We start from the raw sequence: 15,495 nt of genomic DNA on the forward strand, positions 1-15,495 counted from the left end.
TATAGGTTAAAAAGAAAGAAAAGTAGAAAAACATTTAAGATATAAAGCTCTGAGCAGCTGTAGAGCTGTGTGTCGTCTGCATAGTGATGGTAGCTGATGATGTTTATGATCTGAGCTAGAGGAGCATGTAGATCTAGAACAGGAGGAACCCAGGATGGAACCTTGGAGAACCCCACATGTGATTTTCTAACAGGATGGAGTGATCAGCAGTATCAATGCTGCACTGACGTCCAACAGAACCAGCACTGAGGTTCTGAGGTCCAATAGAACCAGCACGGTGGTTCTTCCACAGTCTGTATTTCTATGGATGTCATTAAACACCTCGGTGTCTGTACTGTGGTGAGGAAACCTGACTGGAAAGGGACGTGTTTATTATCTGAGTCAACTCAGACGCTATGACAGGCAAAACGTTGTTAAAGAAAGAAAGTTTCATATTTCTTAAAGAGAGCAACATATTGTTGCCATGCTGTCTGAATGTCATTCCCTCCTGATCTGCAGGCTGACGACTGAAGACAAGCGCTTGCTGTGGGAGAAGAAGGCCTTCTGTCAGTCAGAGAGTGCAGCGCTGCCGCTGGTTCTGGCTAGCGCCCCCTGCTGGCAGTGGTCATGTCTGCCTGAAATCTACGCCCTGCTGCGTCAGTGGGCGTGTCTGGGCTACCTGGACGCTCTGGGCCTGCTGCATGCATTGTACGTTCTCATCTACAGAGGAACCTGTGATGACCAGGTGAGCTCACCTGACTGGTCAAACCTCCTGTGTGTCCCAGGTTTCCAGATCAGGAACTGAGGAGGACGGCGGTTCAATGGATGGACTCCATATCAGACCCGGAGCTGCTGGACTTCCTGCCTCAGCTGGTTCAGGTAATCTACAGCGCTCTCTCACCTGTCTGCCTTAGCTGTCTGTTGCCCAGAGGGTTTCAGAAGCAATTTCCACCTGACATTACATACCAGCTATAAATCAAACAAAGTAGAGGAATTATCAGCGCTAAGAAGAGAGGAGGAGGTGCTGCTGTGTTTGTAAATGATAGATGGTGCAGCCCTGGTCAAGCTGATGATGCCATCAACTAATTTGCTCATTTGTTCATACATTTGTGACCCAGGTTGTAGGAAAGAGAAGCTTTGAGCTTGACTTTCATGACAGGATTTATGAATTTTAATACATTGCCTGGATCCACACTACATAAAACAAACTGTATAAACATGACAGATATCAGAGTTCACAAAGTGAACCAGGTGAATGATTAGCAACAATAAGACTCCAAACAGAAAAACTGCAAAGGCCAGATGGTCTCCTAAACATCAGGGAGTGTTTAGTGGGTTTATAAAAGATGCAGCAGAACATAAAGGCAACAGCCAGAGGAGAGATGTTGCTGTGGACAGAACTCCCAGTCAGGACCGGCAGGTTTGTCCTAATTAAAGAAACAGAAACAAAGTTTGGCAAACACCAACCAGAAACATTAATAAGGCTGATCACTGTGATAGGAACTGTTTACTCTGTACTAGTAAAACCACTTAATTTTCTTTACATAAATCTTCAAACTTTGGATCCAAAATAAGTAAATTTGGTACATTTACTAGAATTGGTCAAGTCTATGGCTCATGCTGTTTCATTGATAGAGAAGAATTCAGTCTTTCTGGTGTTCAGCTTGTAGAAGCTCCTAAAATGACGGAGCATCGCTGAAGCAGCAGGAAGCGGTTCATCTGGATTAGAGACGTAAATCAGGACGTCATCCGCGTAAAGGGAGACGCTGTGCTCCACACCTCCCAACACGGCATACGTCCGTACAGCTGCAGAAAGCTATAGCAAGACGTTACATCGCTAAACTGTTCCACAAAACAGGCTAAAGGGACTAGATATCTGAGAGTTTGTGTAAAGCAGAGGGCTCAGAGTAAAGTAACTAAAGGTAAACCACATTTCTCCAGCACAGCAAACAGGTAAGGCCATTGAACCCGATCATTTGCTATTTGATTCACGTTTCATACGAACACGATCAATTACATTTAGCAAAAACACTGCAGTTCATGCCGGTTCCCTCAGACAGCCTGTCTCACCTCCAGCCTGTCTCACCTCTAGCCTGTCTCACCTCCAGCCTGTCTATACGCCCCTTGTACTCAGACAGACAGCTGTAATACAGCGAGGAAATGGTCAGAGGAGACAGAAGAAGCCCTGAGAGGCTGCTTCAGCTGGGATGACCTCTGCTGTCCTCATGGAGTAAAATAATGCACCACGGACCACATCAAGTTCTGCTGGACTCTACTGGGCCTCATGAAAGTAACAAACCTGAGATAAACCCTGAGATAACACCTTTGCTGAAGAGGAGGAAAAAGCTTTCCCTTCAGGAGGGAAAGAAGATCAGAGAAGGACAAAGAGCTACAGAATCATCTGCAAGATAACAGGATCAGTTTCAGGTGACCAGCAGAACACCCAGGCAACTTTAGCTGAATCAGCACTTTCTACGCATGTCTGAGCATTTTTCTGACTGTCAGTAATGTTTAGCAGACATTTAAATGGCACCTTGTGTGTTTAAAGTAAAAATGGCCGAGGCTCGGCTCTCAGCGGTACTGACAGACTAAACTGAGCTCCAGAGAATCTGGGTTTCCTTAGAGCAAGGCAGGAAAATCCAACCAGAAACTGTTGGCAGCAGTCACAGCCGGTTCCTGTCGGTTCTGCCATGCTGGTTCTGTTTTAAATCTCCGTCCTGTCTGCGTTCCAGGCTCTGAAGTACGAGTGTTACCTGGACAGCTCTCTGGTGCGCTTCCTCCTGCGGCGAGCCATCGGGGACATCCGCATCGCTCACTACCTGTTCTGGTGAGCAGCAGCTTGGTTCTGTTTGTTTGTTCCCCGCCTGCTGGAGCCAGACAGCCAGTTTCTGGTCCTCCTAACGGCCTGAGCCAGCGTCTCTGCTCAGCAGCTGTCTCTGTGTCCGTCTCTGTGTCCGTCTCTGTGTCCGTCAGGCTGCTGAAGGACAACCTGCAGGACAGTCAGTTCAGCGCTCGCTATCAGCACCTGCTGGCCGCTCTGCTGTGCTGCGTGGGCCGAGCTCTGAGGGACGAGTTTGACCGGCAGTGCTGGCTCGTCTCCATCCTCACCAAGGTGGCCCAGAAGGTCCGAGATGCGCCGCCGTCCAGCAGACAGGTGAGGCAGAGCGTCATCACAGAGAGCTGAGTCCTGGTATATATAACTTACCAGAAGGTTTCAGATCAGTTTTCTAACTGTAGCCAGGAAATAATGTCACTGATGTCCCTCACCACAGTTTGATGTTGGATTAGGCTTCCTGCCTGACAGCAGATCAGCATTATGAAGTGGTGAACTAGTGGGTTAGCTTTAGGTCCATCCATCCATTAGCTATACCTGCAGGATCAGGGTCAGGTTGAGGGTTAGGCCATGGAAAGGTTGAAAATGAATGGAAGTGAAGGTCCAGTAATTTAAAACGTGTGTTCAGGGCGTCCTGAGAGAAAGTCTGGAGGAGATGAAGCAGTTCTTCTCCGTCAACAGCAGCTGCAGGCTACCTCTGAACCCGGCGCTGCTTGTCTCAGCAATCAACATCCAGGTAAGTCACCTGCAGAATGCCTCTTTGGTCTTTTTTTGGTTTAGTTTGTTGGGTATTTTATTTTGAAAAATATTAACTTAGTTAACTTTACACACGTCTGTAGCCATCTTTATTGCAATTACTCAGGGCAGTCAAACTTTTTTACAGTAGCAGGCCACACACATCAGGTAGGAGGGTTCACTCATATCGGTGCCTGAGCCCCAGAGGGGAGAATTTTGAAAAATAGTCTCCCTGATGTATTTTGGAAGCTTTCAAGACAGGTGATTATTTAAACAATAGAGTCAGAGTGCATGTTTTAAATTGAATAAAAAGCAAAAAAATGAATGATCAATTCTTCAAAAACAACTTTTGTTTTTTTATGATTACTATTCTTAAAACATTTTTTTCACATGTTATGTTTTAACAAGTTTTTGAACACATTTGCATAAAATTAGCTGAATTTCAATTACTAACACCTTATTAAACAGATCAGATTAGGTGAATATATGACAATTTACTAACTTCTGAGCACGCTCAGTTCCTTCTCTGCTCGCGCGCTTAACCTGCTCATTCCATATTCAACACCAGCTATACTGTGCGCTCGCTTGGCCGTTTTTCAGAGTTGAGCTCAGATTGGTTCCTGCGCTCAACCAGAAGGCAGAAATATCGCTCCATTATATAATCGGGGAAATGTAGGCAGCGGCAAGAGCTGCTATAGACGGCGATTTGCCGCCGTTGACCGGCTACTTTTGACTGCCCTGATTACTGGAACTGATCCACTTGGTGGAACCGAGCCAAACCAGAAGGTTCTGCCTCTTCAGGCTAATTGGACACATTTTGGACATTTTCACTGTGGGGTGTACTAACTTTAGCTGTCTAGACAACAATGGAGTTATTTTGAGGAGAAAGAAAATGAACTCCAAGCTGAACACTGACTACGCTGCATTAAAGTCAATCTGCAATGTTATTAATGGGAATGAGAGGGCGCACTGACTTTAGTCAGGTTGCACTAACTTTAGTCAGGTTGCACTAACTTTAGTCATTGCGCACTAACTTTAGTCAGGGCGCACTAACTTTAGTCAGGGCGCACTAACTTTAGTCAGGGCGCACTAACTTTAGTGAGGGCGCACTAACTTTAGTCAGGGCACACTAACTTTAGTCAGGGCGCACTAACTTTAGCCGAACAAGCCGTGGGTGCAGCTGAATGAGCTGAAGCTGCCGGGCTTTGAAGCAGAACCCTGGACCTGCGGCGCTGAGGAACCCTGAGGAACCCTGAGCCGCCTGCTGCTGGTTCTCAGAACCTTTCAGAGTTCTCCTCGCCAGCTGAGAGCAGGAACTAGAACATGTGAGGTTCTCACAGGTTCTCCCTCCGTTTCAGTCCTGCTCCTTCTTCAACTCCAACGCTGTCCCTCTGAAGCTGTCCTTCCAGAACCTGGACCCCCGGGGAGACAACATCAGCGTCATCTTCAAGGTAGCACCTGGCTGCCGGCACAGGTGAGCCCACACCTGCGGGAACTAACGAGCGTCTGTGTGCAGTCAGGGGACGACCTGCGGCAGGACATGCTGACTCTGCAGATGATCCGGATCATGAACAAGATCTGGATCCAGGAGGGGCTGGACATGCGGATGGTCATCTTCAAGTGCTTCTCCACGGGCAGAGGGCGAGGTGAGGTGGCGTGACACCAGCTCTACAGGTGTGGCTGTTCTCAGGCCAGCTGACAGGTGGCTCACCTGTCCCCAGGTATGGTGGAGATGATTCCTCACGCTGACACTCTGAGGAAGATCCAGGTGGAACACGGGGTGACGGGATCCTTCAAGGATCGGACGCTGGCCGACTGGCTGCAGAAGCACAACCCCACCGATGAGCAGTACGACAAGGTGAGTCCTCACCTGGCCGCTCGCCGCCGGGCTTTTATTCTGAAGGTCCTGACAGGAAGCCCTTCCTGCAGGCGGTGGAGAACTTCATCTATTCGTGCGCCGGCTGCTGCGTGGCCACCTACATCCTGGGGATCTGCGACCGCCACAACGACAACATCATGCTGAAGACCAGCGGCCACATGTTCCACATCGACTTCGGAAAGTTCCTGGGACACGCCCAGATGTTCGGCAACATCAAACGGTGAGACGTGGAGCAAAGCTGGCCGTGTTACCTGAACAGGTGTGGGGACTGCTGATGTCATCACGGCTGTCTCTGCAGGGACCGCGCGCCGTTCGTCTTCACCTCCGACATGGCGTACGTCATCAACGGGGGAGACAAACCTTCCAGCCGCTTCCACGAATTCGTGGATCTCTGCTGTGAGGCGTACAACCTGATCCGCAAGCACACGCACCTGTTCCTCAACCTGCTGGGCCTGGTGAGCACTCACCTGCCTACCTGCTGAGCGCACTCACCTGTCTACCTGCTGTACATACACCTGTCTACCTGCTGTACATACACCTGTCTACCTGCTGAGTACACTCACCTGTCTACCTGCTGAGCACGCTCACCTGTCTACCTGCAGTACACACACCTGTCTACCTGGTGAGCACTCACCTGTCTACCTGCTGTACATACACCTGTCTACCTGCTGAGCACTCACCTGTCTACCTGCTGAGCACTCACCTGTCTACCTGCTGTACATACACCTATCTACCTGCTGAGCACTCACCTGTCTACCTGGTGAGCACTCACCTGTCTACCTGCTGTACATACACCTATCTACCTGCTGAGCACTCACCTGTCTACCTGGTGAGCACTCACCTGTCTACCTGCTGAGCACTCACCTGTATACCTGCTGAGCACACTCACCTGTCTACCTGCTGAGCGCACACATGTCTACCTGGAGTACACACACCTGTCTACCTGCTGAGCACACACCTGCACACACTACCTGCTGAGTTCTGCAGCTAATGGGTGAATCACGAGTCAGTTTAAAGACCCGTTAGTCCCGAGTCTTAAAGTCTTAAATGAGTCATTTGGCCAATTGTGTAATTTAATCACAGAATTAAAATGTCTAGAATGTGATAAAAAGGTGATTTACCCTGAACAACCAGCAGGGGGCGCTGGTCTTCAGAACCTTTATTCATTTTAGGGTTAATTTGATCCCAAACAAACAAAAAATGAAAGAAATAATGAAAGAAAGTCTGGATTAAATGATCTGTTCACCAGCTACTACATTAGAAACCTGCTTTTATTGGGTTACACGAGTAAAACTATCAATAACATAAATCTAATTTATGTTAATTAACTAAATGAAAGGGAACTTTCTGATCAAGTTGACTTTATTAGAACCGATGAAGGTTCTCTTTCCCACCAGCTGGAACCCACTGACTGTTCAGGTTGTGGTTAAAAGCTTTTTTTACAGAGTTTGCAGATTGCAGTTTGAATTATTTCATTTAACAGCCAGTTAGTCAATGTTTGGGTTTAAATCCCAGTCAGAACACTTTGACCTTCAATTGAAAATGATTTTCAAGCCTCCATAATTTATTATCAGGGAGAAAATTAATTAATTACGGACTCGTTAGGCTGAGGTTGACGTCTCATAAGTCACTATTTAATTCTCTGTGTAAATTAGAGTGTTGAAGAAAGTTAATGTTTCCATCCATGGGTTCTATAGTAAGTAAAACTTTATCTATACAGCAGCTCTCATAATAAAAACCAGATCTAAAGTAGATCCTGGAACACCAGCCCAACACCTGCTTAGCAGGGTTAGATGGTATGAAGTCTGAAATAAGCTGCACAGAATCACTGCGTGAAAATATCATCAGAGACCCAAAGTTTACGTTGAGAGAGATTTACCAGAATGCTGGAACACTTGCAGGGATCAAGAGCCAAATCCTGGCCAGGAAAGGAAGCATTGAAATGGGCCTGAAGCAAAAGAAATAAGTCCTAACTTAACTTTCTAACAAAGCAAACTATCAGGCCTTTATTTGTCGTTTTAATGACTTTAAAATCGGTGACATGACTCCTCCTGCTCTGCGTTCTGATCATTTTAACGTAAAGAGAAGTTGCCAGGCACTGAGAGTCTAGATTAACATCTAGAATCTGTCAGACAAATCTGAACCAGTCCATGTTCTCCACACGTTGCTCATGGTTCTCCTGAAGAACGTCACAGCTCCTTCATTTATCCAGAGTAGAACCTCAGCAGTAAACCTTGTGTCTGGTTTCAGATGCTGTCCTGTGGGATTCCTGAACTGTCTGACCTGGATGACCTGAAGTACGTCTATGACGCCCTGAGGCCTCACGAGTCTGAGGCTGATGCCACCATGTACTTCACCAGGTACACCTCCACCTGCGGGTCCTTGTCCTCCACAGGGCCGTTTAGGGTGGGGCCTCTCGGTGATGGAGGCGTTCCACAGCTCGTCTCTGCTGATGTTCTGGTTTCTTGGTCTTCTCCAGGACCTTCATTCTTTCTCCACTAGATCTTTCAGGTTGTCAGATGTTGGCTCCTGCTGATTCAGCGTGTTTGCTCTGAGGGATTAGTGGAGCTGTCAGACCTGATGAACAGCTGCAGGCTCACAGACCTCCATGACCTTTAACCTCCAGGTGTTCTTCTTCAGGTTGATTGAGTCCAGTCTGGGCAGCGTTGCCACCAAGCTGAACTTCTTCATCCACAACCTGGCTCAGATGAAGTTCGCCTCGTCTGAGGATCGCCCCTCGCTGTCCTTCGCTCCCAGAGTCCACACGGCGAGGAGCGACGGCGTCATCAAGAACCTCTACGTCTGCAAGCACCTGCGCACCGCCAACAAAGGCTATGTGAGTGCTGAGCCGTTACCTGTGCTGAGTCGTTAGCTGTGTGATCCGTTACCTGTGTGAGACGTTACCTGTGTGATCCGTTACCTGTGTGAGCCGTTACCTGCGTGAGTCGTTACCTGCGCTGAGCCTTTACCTGCGGTGAGCCGTTACCTGTGCTGAGCCGTTACCTGTGTGAGCCGTTACCTGTGTGAGTCGTTACCTACGGTGAGCCGTTACCTGTGTTAGCCGTTACCTGTGTGAGCCGTTACCTGTGTGAGCCGTTACCTGTGCTGAGCCGTTACCTGTGTGAGCCGTTACCTGTGTGAGCCGTTACCTGTGTGAGCCGTTACCTGTGTGAGACGTTACCTGTGTGAGTCGTTACCTACGGTGAGCCGTTACCTGTGCGAGCCGTTACCTTCTAGATATAGATATATATATATATATATATATATATATATATATATATATATATATAGATAGCGATTTTAAACTGAACGAACAGATAAATAGCGTTTTAAAATCGTGTTTTTATCATCTTCGTCTTTTATCTAAGGTAAAACCGTTTTTATCTTTTAACCTCTCTGAGCAGGTTTTACACTGTTTTATTTCTAGCCGTCTGGACTGCAGCACTTTATTCAGGCATTAGCAAACGAGCTCTCTCCTGTCTGCAGTTAGTCCAAAATGCAGCGGCTCGTCTTTTAACGGGGACCAGAAAATATCAACATATTACACCAATTCTTGCGTCTTTGCACTGGCTCCCTGTTCGTTTTAGAATTGATTTTAAGATTTTATTGTTTGTGTTTAGAGCCTTGAATGGGATGGCTCCTAAATATATCACCGACCTCCTCGAGATTTATTCTCCGGCACGTGCTCTGAGGTCTGAGGGCCGTCTTCAGTTAATAGTGCCTAAGACGAGGCTAAAAACCAGAGGGGACAGAGCCTTTTCTGTAGTTGGCCCTAAACTTTGGAATGCTTTACCCCTATATGTACGGACTGCCTCTACGGTGGAGTGTTATAAGTCTCGTCTTAAGACCCACTTTTACTCTTTGGCTTTTAACGCCGCTTAGTTGTGTGGTCCTTTGTGTCCTTTTTTTTTTTTTTTTTTTAAACTGGATTAATTTTATTTTTATTTTTTTGTTATGTACAGCACATTGGAAACTTTGTCTGTTGTTAAATGTGCTATATAAATAAAGTGGATTGGATTGGATATATATATATGTGTATATATATGTATGTATATGTATATGTATGTATGTATGTATGTATGTATGTATGTATGTATGTATGTATGTATATATATATATATATATATATATATATATATATATATATATATATATATATATATATAGATAGATAGATAGATAGATAGATAGATAGATAGATATATATATATAGAGATAGATAGATAGATAGATAGATAGATAGATAGATATATCGTTAGGACTGCAGGTCTGACTAGAACCTGGTTCTGCTGTTCTCATCCAGAAACTGAAGGTCTGTGGAGAGCAGAGAGCTTTGCTGTCCTTCAGGCTGCTGTAGACCTAACCAGGTGTTTCCCTCTGAGGCTCATCCTGCATGTTCTTCTCTGGTGACCTCCAGGTTTTCGTGGTGAAGGTGGAGCGTGAGGGCCAGCAGGAGGTGACGCTGGTCCAGAGGACGTTTGAGGAGTTCCAGGAACTTCACAGCAAACTGAGGCTGGTCTTCCCCTCCTCCAAACTGCCCAGGTGCCCCAGACACACACGACCTGCCGCCAGGTAATCTAACGGGAATGACGGTCCTGACTGCCCTTTTTGCTCCGCCCAGTTTCCCCAGCCGCTTCGTGATTGGCCGTTCCCGCAGCGAGGCGACGGCGGACAGGAGGAAGGATGAGCTGAACGGCTACGTGTGGCACCTGATCCACGCGGCGCCGGAGGTGGCTCAGGTGAGTCAGGGCGAAGGCACGGCTCCGCTCGCTCCTGATTGGCTGCTGAGTCTGTCCCTCTGGTCTCTGCTCGGCTCTGATTGGCTGATCAGCAGATGTTCTGTGAGGGTTCTGGTGGGTCTGTCAGCCGTTAACACCTGTGTGTCTCCAGTGTGACCTGGTCTACACCTTCTTCCACCCTCTGTCCAGAGATGAGAGGACTGCAGGACACAGCAGCAAACCAGCAGGTACGCCTCACCTGCTGCAGCCTCAGGTGGATTCCTGCTGCGAGTCCACCTGGAAGGGCCCGGCCTACGATCTGGACCCAGCCCTTCTCGTGTTCTGACATGTTGGCGGTTGTGTCTGCTGCAGAGGTGTCCTGGTCTCCAGCCGCAGGAACGGAGCTTGGGGAGGTCAAACTGTCCATCTCCTACAAGAACAACAAGCTCCTCATCATGGTGATCCACATCAGAGGCCTGGTCAGTCCCTCTGCTGGTTCTGGTTCTGGTTCTGTCGGTGCTCCTCATGGCCTGTCTCCTGATTGGCTGCAGGCCTGAGCCTTGCACTGACCCGGCCTGGTTCTGGTGTCTCTCTGCAGCAGCCCCTCCAGGACGGCACGGACCCGGACCCCTACGTGAAGCTGTACCTGCTGCCGGACCCCCAGAAGACCAGCAAGAGGAAGACCAAGGCGGCGCGACGCACCTGTAACCCCACCTACAACGAGATGGTGAGACATCCTGTCGCCAGGTTCAGCTCAGACAGCAGGTCCTACAGGTGGGAGCTTCTGATTGGATCAGGGGTTCCTCCCCTGATCCAATCAGAAGCTCCTCCCCTGATTGGGTCAGGGGTTCCTGCCCTGATCCAATCAGAAGCTCCTCCCCTGATTGGGTCAGGGGTTCCTGCCCTGACCCAATCAGAAGCTCCTCCCCTGATCCAATCAGAAGCTCCTCCCCTGATTGGGTCAGGGGTTCCTGCCCTGACCCAATCAGAAGCTCCTCCCCTGATTGGGTCAGGGGTTCCTGCCCTGATCCAATCATGGGTTCCTCCCCTGATTGGATCAGGGGTTCCTCCCCTGACCCAATCAGAAGCTCCTCCCCTGATCCAATCAGAAGCTCCTCCCCTGATTGGGTCAGGGGTTCCTGCCCTGATCCAATCAGAAGCTCCTCCCCTGTAGGACCAGAAACGCTGACTGGACCGGATCGCTAACCCTGCTAGCTGCTCTGGGATCAGACACTGTGGTCCAGTTATCAGAACCAGAAACAGCAGGATGCTATTAAAGCTCTGCTGGAATAGTTGTAACCGAGCAGATGGTGGTCCATGGTTGAACATCTGGAGAACATCAGCTGTGTGTGTTTCCTGCAGCTGGTCTACGACCGGATCCCCCGGGGGGACCTGGACCAGAGGGTGATCCACCTGAGGGTTCTGAGCGACGGCGCCTTCTGGGAGAACACGCTGCTGGGGGAGACCTTCATCCCCCTGACTAGGCTAGTCCCGGGTCAGCACTGGGTGGACTGGCACCAACTGGGCCGGGCCGGCTCAGAGTCGGCCCACTGAGGGGCGGGAAGCCCAGGGGAGTCCTTTCAAAGTAAAAGCTGCTGCAGGTGCTTAGCTGTAGACATTTCAGATGATTTAATGTGACGTTTGGTTGAAGCTGGACTAACCTTTGTAACTGGAGTCTGCAAGGCGATGGAGCTGCTGCCGGGGTTCTGGTTCTGGGTCCAGACACGTCTCCATCAGCCCGCCCTCTGACCCACTGACAGCAGCTGGAAACAGGAAGTGACGAGCCGGAGAAGAGAAGGACTGAGACCCACTCTTCAATCCTCAGAATTAAACACAGAACCGCTCAGAGTCCAGGAGTTTGGACCCGCCAAGGTCCGCCTCTGTCCCCCGACCCGGTTTTAAGGTTTCTCTGGGACACTTGATTTATTTTTATGCGCTGTAGACCAGACGAATGTGGCAGCTGTAGAACCCAGGACCCGGTCCAGTTAGGTGACCCGGCTCGGCCCGGCTGCAGACAGAAAGGGGCGGAGCCTCGACGTATCTGAAGACGCGGCTGATTCTCTCCTCCCAGCTCTGATTGGCTGTGATCTGGCTGAGGTGTGATTGGCCCTTCCTCAGCTCTGAGCTCTGATTGGCTGGGGCTCCCTGTGTCCCCGCCTTCCTTCACACACCTTGCAGAGGTCAGGCTTGTGTAGCAGCTGTGGTCTCAGCAGGTGACTGCAGGTGTTACCGCGCTGACTGCAGGTGTTACCGCGCTGACTGCAGGTGTTACCGCGGTGACTGCAGGTGTTACCGCGGTGACTCCTGGGGCTGCCTGACCAATCAGCTTCCCCGCAGAGCGACCACCAGCGCCGCTCGTCTGCCAGCAGTGATCTGCCTCCATCAGCCGGGCCGACCCGTTCAGCTCCTTTGACCGATGTAAACGTCACAGATTCTGGATGCTGAGATAAAAATGTTTTTGTAAATAATGTTGAATGTGCAGAACCTGAGGAACCCCGGGCGGAGCAGCAGGTTCTGGTTCTGGTTCTGGTTCTCCTGTCAGCTGGGATTGGCCGTGTCCAACCTTTGTTGTGCGTTAGGAGGAAAACTCGCCGACTGAATGCACCCAGTCTCTGTTCTGCAGATCCATGACTGTGATTGGTCCGCTGGTCCAAGCTGGCGCACCTGAGCAGGATGTGGGGTCAGAAACCTGGCCGGGCTTACAGGGTCTGATGGGGTTCTTTGCACAACCAGCAGGAGGTAAGCTGGACCTGATGAACCTGCAGACGCCATGATGGGACCAGCAACACAAGAAGGGCGATCGCTCTGGTCAGGTGGCGTAAAGGTGAGAGCAGGGAGGCTCCGCCCACCACCTTGCTCAGACAGTGTAGGCTCCGCCCCCTGGATGGCCACCGCTTGATTAGACTGAACCTTGAAAATAAAAATGTGACGAGTTACTTTAACTGGAATCTTTTTTCATTATTTGCACTAAAAACAATAAACTTGAAGTGAAAACTCTGCGGTGTCTCCTGACTCCTCCTGGTCTACGTCTGAATCACTTTAAAGCTTCTGGAGACTTCAACTCCACTCAAGCTTTTCTTTAATGTTGAAGCACATAGAAATATGTTACATACATCAGATCCAGTCAGAAGTCCCATCCAGCCTGGAAATCCATCTGTAGATTAATCTGCAGGACCCTCATCATTAGGTGGTCATGCAGAGATCAGTCTGATCAGCAGGGAGGAATCCAGGTCCTCAGATCAATGGCTCAGAAGATCCTCAGAGAGCTCCTAGCTTAGCCTAAAACACTAAGAAGCTATAACGTCTCCCACAATCCTTTGCGTGGGATGACATATCAGCACCGCCGCCTCACAGAAACCATCAAAAACCTCCGTAGAGCAGAGAGCGTCTCTTTGTAGCTCATGTCCAGAAGGCTGCAGGATCTGACTCCATCCTCCATGTTTCCGTCACTAATGACGTCAGAGTTAAAGTCTGGAAGCAGCTCAGCAGATGAAGCTCCTTTCCTCCCTGATGGAGTTCTGCTGACCCAGGAAAGGTCAGGGAGCAGGAGGTAGGAGACAGGAGCGGGAACTAGGAGCTAGGAGCAGGAGCTGTTATTAAGGGTATTCAGAGGGAGCTGTTATCTTAGTGAGTAGGTGTGGTTGACCCGTTGTTAGGTGTGACACTGTCTAAGCCAGGAGTCACCAACATGCGGCCCGTGGGCTCCAAGCGGCCCACTGAGGACCACATGTGGGCCACAAGCCTGTTCTAAAAACAGCCCAACCCACCAGTGAGCTGCATCTAAAACTTTATTTTACTCCGTTAATATTACTGTTTATTCACACTTGCATTTATATAAATTTAAAAATGACAATATGGGTAACAAAGCATGAACATTTTCATTTAAGTTAAGGTGAGCTCTGACTCTTCCAGTTCAAAGGTCAGTACAGGTACCACCAGCTCTCAGTTTCAGAGAGGTAGGTGAGAGCTGATTGGCCGATACATGAACCAACAGAAACCCTCACCTGTGCTCTGATCAGTGGAGAAAAATTAACCGATTAGACTGGATTCAGTTACCTGTGTCATGATGATAAAACTTAGCTAAATTATTATTTATTCATGATTACTCTATGTTAATCCTATTGTTTATTTATCCTCAATAAAATGACGTCACTAGAGCCACACCTGTAACCCACAGGCTGCTGGAACTAAGTAGTTTCCCTCTATATGAATGATAAAGTTTATATATTGATAATTCTCTGATTGTTAATGAGATGCTTTGAGAATAACTTTTATTTCACCGAGGTAAAAATCTAAATCTGGGAAATTTGGGAGATTCTAAGATTGTTCCTAAAAAATGAGCTACTTTTAGTTTTGTGCTTTGATTTTTTAGGTCTCCAGCACTTTTTTATGTCCTACTTAAGCCGTCTTTGTGCCAGGCCTTCCTGTTTCCAGCTGAACTCGCCCTACTTCCTGGAAAAGCTGCAGGAATGGGCTCCAACAGTCAAGATGGAGACTGGTTCTAACTGAAGGCAGAGAAAGGTCCTCAGAGAGTTTAGTGTGCAGTTTGCCAAGGTTATGGAGGAGAGGCTGATGTGAAGCGACTAGAAGTGAGAAACAGCTGGAAACTAGACAGACCAGGTCCAGCAGCCATATTAATACTTTAAAACAGCTTTCTGATAAGCTTTGACAAGAGGTTAAGCTTTAAAAGCTTTTAACATTTTTCGCCTGAACTTAAAAACAACTTTATAAACAATTTTATTAAACTTCGAAGAAGTTATGCTGATGACACTCAGCTATTATTATCCATAAATCCTGATGAATCCGTGAGGCAGACACCCCGTCTACTTTTAAGACTAATCTTAAAACTTTCCTTTGTGACAAAGCTTCTAGTCAGAGTGGCTCATGTTACCCTGAGCTACCTCTATAGTTATGCTGCTATAGGCTTAGGCTGCTGGAGGACATCAGGGTCTATTTCTCTCTCTCTGCGAGTTCTCCTACTGCTCTCCAATCTGCATTGCTTGTTGTTATTTTTCTCTTCATAGAAGGTACACCTGGTCTGGCGTTCTGTTAGCTGTGACATCATCAGGGGAGGCAGATCATCCTCTATTACCATCTACCATAGAAAGTACTCCTGGGTCAATGTGAGCTTCTGAGCTTTCTGTGTCTCTGCTCTGTCTTCTCTAACATAGAAAGTACTCCTGGATCAATGTGAGCTTCTGAGCTTTCTGTGTCTCTGCTCTGTCTTCTCTAAGCCCCAGTGGGTGGAGGCAGATGAGCGTTCACACTGAGCCTGGTTCTGGTTCTGCTGGAGGTTCTCCTCCCTGTTAAAGGGGAGTTTTCCTCTCCACTGTGGCTTCATGCATGCTCAG

The 15,495-nt window shown here is 48.4% G+C and overlaps 1 protein-coding gene across 1 annotated transcript in view; it reads left to right on the forward strand.

Moving 5' to 3' along the window:
- Positions 1-13,142, forward strand: part of pik3c2b (phosphatidylinositol-4-phosphate 3-kinase, catalytic subunit type 2 beta) — a 29,067-nt gene extending 15,925 nt beyond the window's left edge. Inside the window, exons 16-34 of the mRNA XM_036151691.1 lie at positions 499-687; positions 765-858; positions 2,712-2,806; positions 2,953-3,133; positions 3,441-3,548; positions 4,906-4,998; positions 5,064-5,193; positions 5,269-5,405; positions 5,477-5,646; positions 5,725-5,881; positions 7,677-7,786; positions 8,067-8,262; positions 9,844-9,968; positions 10,048-10,165; positions 10,317-10,392; positions 10,517-10,623; positions 10,743-10,871; positions 11,507-12,367; positions 12,431-13,142. Of these exons, the coding sequence (XP_036007584.1) occupies positions 499-687; positions 765-858; positions 2,712-2,806; positions 2,953-3,133; positions 3,441-3,548; positions 4,906-4,998; positions 5,064-5,193; positions 5,269-5,405; positions 5,477-5,646; positions 5,725-5,881; positions 7,677-7,786; positions 8,067-8,262; positions 9,844-9,968; positions 10,048-10,165; positions 10,317-10,392; positions 10,517-10,623; positions 10,743-10,871; positions 11,507-11,698 (2,407 nt within the window). The 3' untranslated portion in view covers positions 11,699-12,367; positions 12,431-13,142. The remainder of the gene's footprint in view (positions 1-498; positions 688-764; positions 859-2,711; positions 2,807-2,952; positions 3,134-3,440; positions 3,549-4,905; positions 4,999-5,063; positions 5,194-5,268; positions 5,406-5,476; positions 5,647-5,724; positions 5,882-7,676; positions 7,787-8,066; positions 8,263-9,843; positions 9,969-10,047; positions 10,166-10,316; positions 10,393-10,516; positions 10,624-10,742; positions 10,872-11,506; positions 12,368-12,430) is intronic.
- Positions 13,143-15,495: the final 2,353 nt, after the last annotated feature.

The sequence above is a fragment of the Fundulus heteroclitus genome, chromosome 20 (assembly GCF_011125445.2).
Source record: "Fundulus heteroclitus isolate FHET01 chromosome 20, MU-UCD_Fhet_4.1, whole genome shotgun sequence".
Taxonomy (NCBI): domain Eukaryota; kingdom Metazoa; phylum Chordata; class Actinopteri; order Cyprinodontiformes; family Fundulidae; genus Fundulus; species Fundulus heteroclitus.